Here is a 7,343-nt window from a genome sequence, read left to right on the forward strand (position 1 = left end):
AAATCGTTGTTGCATAAGTCATTTTTCTTCAGTTCTTCAGTAAAATTATCGGTAACCATAAATACGTTCGATTGTTTTTCGTCGGGTCTTATGGTTTCAGTCTGTTGCGTGCAACGCAATCCGTTTGCGAATGTGTTAGGTCGGCCTCGTTTCAGATTTGCACGTGGTATTTGAACATGTTTGTCAACATTCGGACTGATTAGTGTGACTTTTGGTTGCAGCGGTGATTTTCGAGTGGTTCGTGTGCTTTTTGACACGATTGGTGAGTTTGGTCCCAAATGCCATGATTTGTTACGCGTAAGCCGAACATTTTCCTGCGATTTACGTCGAATGCTCCCAATTTTGCGCGCACTTGGTGATCGAAAAACTCGGTTTTCAGCACTTGAACGAATCTTTAGGCCACGGCTCAAATGCTTTGCCAACTGCTCAGTCATTGGTGATGTATTCATCATTTCGGTTTCTTCCAGTGTCCGTTCGAATTTCTCTAGAACCCGCTCGGGACCGTTTCGTGTGTCATTCGTATCGACTGAATCCATTGAATTGTTCGCAAGCGACGACTGCAGCTTGATGAACTCTTTCGAAATTCGCGTTTCAATAGCAGAAACACGATCCTTTATTTCTTCATATTCACTTTTTGTCATTTGAGCTTCCCATGAGTCAAATTTTTTTACCGGTTCTGGCGGCTGAATGGATGAAATTGTAGTATCTTGAATTGTATTCAACAACGGCTTCTGACTTTCACGTGTTCCGCTACCCGACACCATGAAACTCCATCGTCTTTCTAACGATGAAACAATCGATGACTTGCCTCCATTCGACTGCTGCGATCCATTTTTTGAGTACCGCTTTCCACCCAAGCTTAGACGACTCTTCTTTACGGGCCTGTAAATTGATTGAAATATTGATAGTAAGTTTAAAAATGGCGAAATCTTGAACATTTTTACGAACTGTGAAGCACTTACTTATTTTTGGTACATGCCATTGGAGTAGACGGCAAGATGCCACCGGTTGGTAACAGCGCCAGGACATCTTTTCTGTAATGAATTCAAATATGCATCAGATAAAGCTGGATAAAAAACTTATTACGTCAAATTTTCTTACTTTTTCTTTGAACTAAAGGCACCAGCCTCCAACGCTTTACGTTTTTTGGATTTGTTTATGCACGGAGTTGATTGTATTTCACTTTCGTGGTGACTATTGTCTAAATTTTCAGTGGATCCAATGGCACCTACAATCTTTCGGAATCCATCAGAGAAACCGTTGAACATTCCTGTAGAATAGATGCGTTTAATATGGATCTAATTCAATTTTAGTAACATTGCTTACGTGTCAACGAGCCGCTGCGTCGTTTCTTCTTCTTTTTGATATCGGTTTCGGGTACTTTCATACGACCTGGGTCAATTGATCGCCGTGATTGCGGTACCATTGTGAAATTCAACGGATCATTGCCGACGGTTTCGGGTAATTCAAGACTTGGCAAACGATGTACCAGCTCGGGAGGAATCAATCCCAGTTCATGTGCATTATCGATCAATATTTCAATGATTTGTACGTGTGACACCAGTCTTTGGCCGTAGCTTTCATTTATGGGCATTAGGCCGGGTGCAAAAATGATTGCCAAATTTTTCGTTGACATTTTATTGGCGGTCGAATGAAGTGACACCAAATTTAAAAACTGCATGAAATAGACTAGTGTGTTTAACGCCACATTGGGCAACAGCAAACAGACCATTTTTATAGCGGCTATTTTACGCTCGTGCGTTCCCTTACAAAGCAAACAACGTAGAATGGTTTCTTGGAAATTGCCGGGCGGCAACAATGGTTCGGGTAGTTCACGAAAGAAAAACTTCAAAACGCTTGCAATGTCAATCACATTCCAAGTGTCGTCCATCGGAATGCCCAATTCGAGTTTTTCCTATGTGTTTGAAAAACGAAATCATTGAAACAATCCATAATTGAACGGAAATTAAAATCAACATACTCGAATTTCCTTCTGGCGAGTTGTCGAACCAGCCTTTCGAAAAATGCCTTCCACTTCAATGTGATCCATAATGCGAGCACAGGCGTCGGATACAAACAATGGTATACGACACAACGATCCATTTGACAGCTTGACATCCGTAAATTCCAAATTGTTCAATGGCACTCCAAATATTCTCTGATGGCTCGAATGCTGTTCAATAATTGACAATAATAAAAAAATTCTTTATTCTTTGAGTTCAACACATTTTTTCTGACATTTGATGAAACTTCATTGAATTTCATCTAACATCTGCACCAAATATCTTGCTGATAACTTGGATTTACTGCACAAACCTGTTGGTTTTTCGATTTTTTCTCTTTTCTGAATTTGATTCCATACAAATCACGTAGCTCAGTAACAATGATCGCAGATAGCTCTGCATTGTTCGGCACTTCGTTTATAAACATCGCGGAAATGAATTTAGAACAAAATCCACTAAAACATCAACATTTACGAGGGAATTTTATTAAAACAAAAAAATTGGCACGATTTATAACTTTTTTTTTCACTTGATTAAGAACATTTTATTTTCATGGTGGTGTGAAACGTTATCGCCAACTAACATCGAACAACGGTCGCAATAAACTGGTATCGTTTGCATTAATTCTGGCGAACTGTCCCGAAGAAACGTTGGCTTGTTTTGCTTTCAAAAACTTAAATCAGTGTGTAATGGCGTTAACAACGGCACGCAACGCACATCAACGCAACCATCATTGAACGCATCCAATGACGAACGGCAGCTGCTTTATCGTCGTAAAACAAATGATAGTTTATTTGTTTTAATTTGAAATTAGAGTTTTCATATATAAATTTATTTTAAAAAACGAATATTTGAAATTTTAATTCTTTCGACATTTTAACCGCTGAAACAAAATATCCACTTAAACATATTGAACGAAAACAAACAGCCGCGTTATGATGATAGAACATATTTGCCGCATGAGCGGTAAACGTCAAGTGGCAAATTTGACACATACGCGTTAATTGATGAGACTTTATATATGTCAACTAAGAAATTACGTGGTACGAACAAAACGAATACACATAAATCTATCGAAAAAATTGGAAGACCCAACAGAAAAAAACACTTTTTCGATGGTTTAAAATTAGTTTAGTCGTTCACATATTTAGCATCGGCCAAATTGAAGGATGGCAAATAAAATCTGGGACGAATTTGAAAAGTTCTATTTTTTTTGTTTGGAAGTTAAATAAAATGTCAGTAGAGATGCGGGCACTGGGCTTGTCAGTGATTAGTATTTTACTAACGTCAGCTGTTATCGGAAATGCATATTATCAGAAAAAACAATTCTATCCATCGGTTGTTTACATTACCAAATCGAATCCTAGCATGGCGGTGAGTTCAAACCATTCTTCCGCTTAGCTTACCATGTCTTGACAATGTCAATAATTTTCTCTTGCTCAGGTCATTTATGTTCAATCGCTAGTCGGGGTTTTGATGATGGGCAAACTCATGAAAAAGGTATTTCCAATCGAATTATCTTTCCTTTGGCACAGTGTTATTTACCTCGGCTATTTGGTATCTATTGCAGATATTTTTCGGTACATTACGAGCGGCGGAGTTTGAACATTTAATGGAACGTTTCTGGTACGCCCTAACCGAGACCTGTTTGGCGTTTACAGTGTTTCGAGACGATTTCAATCCAAAGTTTGTTGCGCTGTTCACGGTGCTGTTGTTTTTAAAATCATTCCATTGGTTGGCTGAAGAGCGCGTCGATTACGTATGTTCTGATTCGTTGCGTAGATTTCGAATCGATTTTATTCATGTTTACATTTCCTTTTCCCATGTCTCTTATGGCAACAGATGGAAAGAAGTCCAGTGATTGGTGTGCTATTTCACCTACGAGTTTCGTCATTACTCACCGTATTGGGTTTGATGGACTACTACATGATCTCACATGCATACGAATTGACGATGGCAAAGGGTGCTACAGTCCAATTGGTGTTCGGATTCGAATATGCAATTCTAATCACCATGATTGCTAATATCGCCATCAAGTATGTGTTGCATGCGGCCGAAATGAGAGCAGACACGCCATGGGAAAATAAGGCGGTATTTTTGCTTTACACCGAACTGGTGATTGGTTTCATTCGAGTTGTACTCTATGTTTTGTTTGTTGCCATTATGGTGCGGATATACACGTTGCCATTGTTTGCTTTTAGACCGATGTATTATACTATGAGGTACAGTCAACCGTTTTATTTCTCGCACAAATGTCAGTTATCCTCATTGTTTGTGTGCTTTTTTCTACGTTTTCTTAGGAATTTCAAGAAGGCGTTGAACGATGTCATTCTATCACGACGTGCCATTCGCAACATGAACACTCTCTATCCAGACGCAACGCCAGAAGAATTGGCATTGTCTGACAATATTTGCATCATTTGCCGCGAAGATATGGTCAACACATCGAAGAAACTCCCTTGTGGCCACATTTTCCATACCGCTTGCTTGCGATCATGGTTTCAACGACAACAAACTTGTCCAACTTGCCGCTTAAATATCCTACGCAACACAAACTCACCCACGGAGCAGGCAGCTCAAAACGATGGCATGGATCAATTGAACAACAACAATCAAGCGAATGCAGCAAATGCAAATACAGCTGCTGCTAACGCAAATGCCCAAAACAACAACAATAACGCAAACAACATCTTCAATGCACGTAAGTGTTGACACAGTTAAAGCTACGCACATTTAATTCCTTCATATTTTTAAAGGTTTACTTCGTTTTTCTCTTGCACAGATCCAAATCCATTTGCGAACATTTTGAATGCGCAATCAAATGTCAACAATCCATTCTCAGCGAATCCATTTTCGACCAATCCACTTCAATTCAATCCATTTGCATCTGTTCCGATGAATCCGATTCCACCACCTCCGATACCAGCGTTTGCATTCACTCCACCTCCCACCATACCGACCAATCTGGAACAATTGTCGGATGAAGAGCTTCGATTACTTGAAGGAAACGAACGACGTAATGTTGAAGAGCGCATCAAAGTATGTATAAACGGAAGTCTTGCCGTTAAAACTGAAACTAAATGATTGTTTAATTTCCAGTTGCTCAAAAATATCCAACTGTTAATGGACGCATCAGTGGCTTTGATGAATCAATACGCAATAATATCAGCCCAATTTCCACCACTTCAAACCAATCCAACTCCATCTGCATCAAGTGCAACAACAACTCCAACGGAAGCAGATACAGGCACAGCTACGACGTCCGATAGTGTAGAAACGACAAAATCGAACAGTGAAGAGAAAAAACCGATCACACCATCGAACACCACCGATGATGAAGCGGGTCCATCCACATCACAGAAAAGTAGCTCGATTGAGACATTGGAAGTTGATGGGAATGTTGTGACTATCGAAGACATTGGTGAAAATGATTCATCGGACCCAAACGATCCAATCTCTGAAGTACGAAGGCGACGATTGCAACGATTCGAATCGAGCACCCAAGAAAGTTAGAACCGCTAAGTTTGGATCTTTTTCATAGACCATTTAAGTAAATTAAGAGAAAAGAAAAGGAGAAGATGAATATGTTTATCTAGTAATTTGAATTTTGTGGTCAAGTAAATCATAAGCAAACAAGAAAATCAATTCGATGGAGTGAATGCAAAAATTTGCAATGTAACGAATTTTTTTTGCCAATGATTAAAAACAAAAACACTGACGATATAATATTCGAACATTGTTGGCAATTAAACCTTAAGATATATGCAATACAAATTCACAATGATTTATCATTTTTTTTCGAGAGTTGATTTGTTAATTTGCATGATAGAGATCGAGTGAATGATTGAATGAATGTGTAAGCACTTTATATCTATTGCCGTGTAGGAGCACGCTACGAGAAAATTTGAATCCCACAGTTACGGTTTGAGTATACAGTTTTACTGGCACTCACACCGGACCGTTGTTTATTCAGGCATTTTTGAAAAATTGGCAAAAAGACAATTGTGATTGAAACCTAATATGCGTAATTCATAAGAACTTTTATTATCATTCTTTTTTTTTATTTATAAAAAAAAACAACTTTCATCATATAAACCAATACACTAAAGGATTGCGTGCTTAAATCCCATCAATAAGAATACAATTCAATAAATGTATGTAACTATAACGAAAACAGAATTGGGCATTTTGATTTTAATACTTCTGATTTATGCTATGCGAAATCTATTTACAATTTAACGAAAAATAAATCGACTTTTCAATCATCATCCATGCCGTCCCCCGGCACAACCCAATATGATATCAATTCGCTTTGCCGCTTCAGTTTGACCAATTCATCTCTTTTGCCACGTGTGAAGAATCCAAACTGAAGAAAATAAAATCTTCGATTACAAATGTTTCAAATTCATTGTTAGGGTCTCAACTTACTCTGAACAGCGCGTACGAAATGAGAATCAGTGATAAAAGACCGAAAATAATCGAAAGTACATAAATCCACAGAGGAGTTGAATTGTCCACGTATTTCGAAATTACTGTAAACGGTTGATTTTGAACGACTTGGACTGTGGATCTGTAGAAATAGGTTGATTTAAATCGAGTTCAACTATTGAATCAAATTTTAGCAAACTTACGTGTCATCGTCAAATATTTCCCCAAGTTCCACCGATGTCCGAATCACCAGAATATCCCTCTTTCCCGACATAATTCTGGCCATTTTCGCCATATCAATTGCAAAGTTCAACGTGATCAAAACAGGAGAATTACTTGCTTTGAAATTGGACACCCTGAACCTTCCCACCAGGCAATATTCTTGATTTGAGTCCTTACAGTCGAAATGAATTGTACGATTGGATGGCAGATTAGACAAGATGCGGTCATTTACACTGAACAAATCTGGGTCAAATGATTTGTCGATTAGATCTGTAGCAATTGAGCTGCGACTTTGTCTCGTTTCGACGACTTTTTGCGAATATGGATTAAAATGAGAGTCTTGTATGTTTTCAAGTGATCTACGAGATCGGCCCCCAATCAAAGCCTTGGGAAAATTTATTTCATTAGTTGTTGATAAAGTTTGCACCGGTAGAAATGGGTCTTCGGCATGCAAATCTAAAATTGTGTTGTTCTGCATCCATTCGACATCGAAATATTGTCCATTGTAAATGCTTTTAATCGTCAAACTACTCGTGTCAATCAGGTTTTCTCTCTCCAGTGTCCATGGATTGAGAAGAGATATGGGCAAAGAGACGAGAATATAAATAGACTTGAGATTACTCGGACCATTGTTACGAATCTATAACGAGGGCAGTAGTGTTAATTTCCAAGATTTTCATTGCGATTTTT

The 7,343-nt window shown here is 38.5% G+C and overlaps 3 protein-coding genes across 3 annotated transcripts in view; 1 reads left to right on the top strand and 2 right to left on the bottom strand.

Annotated features, from left to right (window-relative positions):
* Positions 1-2: 2 nt before the first annotated feature.
* Positions 3-3,286, bottom strand: LOC129573241 (rho GTPase-activating protein 21-B-like; the record flags this gene model as incomplete). Its single annotated transcript, XM_055453587.1, has 6 exons — positions 2,317-3,286; positions 1,982-2,173; positions 1,327-1,915; positions 1,102-1,270; positions 963-1,034; positions 3-882 (listed from the first exon to the last, which is right to left on the bottom strand). Coding segments are annotated over exons 1-6 (2,016 nt in total), but the record flags the coding sequence as incomplete, so codon positions are not given.
* LOC129573268 (E3 ubiquitin-protein ligase HRD1) lies at positions 2,997-6,179 on the top strand. The gene is made up of 7 exons (XM_055453654.1): positions 2,997-3,377; positions 3,447-3,503; positions 3,574-3,762; positions 3,846-4,225; positions 4,304-4,704; positions 4,786-5,042; positions 5,103-6,179. Exons 1-7 carry the CDS (start codon positions 3,237-3,239, stop codon positions 5,514-5,516), a joined length of 1,839 nt encoding a protein of 612 aa, XP_055309629.1. The 5' UTR covers positions 2,997-3,236; the 3' UTR covers positions 5,517-6,179.
* Positions 6,180-6,261: 82 nt separating this feature from the next.
* The window catches only part of LOC129573242 (integrin alpha-PS3-like), a 2,688-nt gene continuing 1,606 nt past the window's right edge, over positions 6,262-7,343 (bottom strand). The window contains exons 5-7 of the mRNA XM_055453588.1: positions 6,635-7,293; positions 6,432-6,573; positions 6,262-6,369 (exon numbers count right to left, since the gene is read on the bottom strand). Of these exons, the coding sequence (XP_055309563.1) occupies positions 6,262-6,369; positions 6,432-6,573; positions 6,635-7,293 (909 nt within the window). The remainder of the gene's footprint in view (positions 6,370-6,431; positions 6,574-6,634; positions 7,294-7,343) is intronic.

The sequence above is a fragment of the Sitodiplosis mosellana genome, unplaced genomic scaffold, assembly GCF_009176505.1.
Source record: "Sitodiplosis mosellana isolate CC-2019 unplaced genomic scaffold, AAFC_SMos_1.0 Smas_scaffold_6033, whole genome shotgun sequence".
NCBI classification, from domain to species: domain Eukaryota; kingdom Metazoa; phylum Arthropoda; class Insecta; order Diptera; family Cecidomyiidae; genus Sitodiplosis; species Sitodiplosis mosellana.

Coding starts and splice junctions, on each gene's coding strand:
- LOC129573268 (XM_055453654.1), top strand. CDS start 3,237: ATGTCAGTAGAGATGCGGGCACTGGGCTTGTCAGTGATTAGTATTTTA. Junction 4,226..4,303: donor CCGATGTATTATACTATGAG/GTACAGTCAACC, acceptor ACGTTTTCTTAG/GAATTTCAAGAAGGCGTTGA. Junction 5,043..5,102: donor ATGTTGAAGAGCGCATCAAA/GTATGTATAAAC, acceptor TTTAATTTCCAG/TTGCTCAAAAATATCCAACT.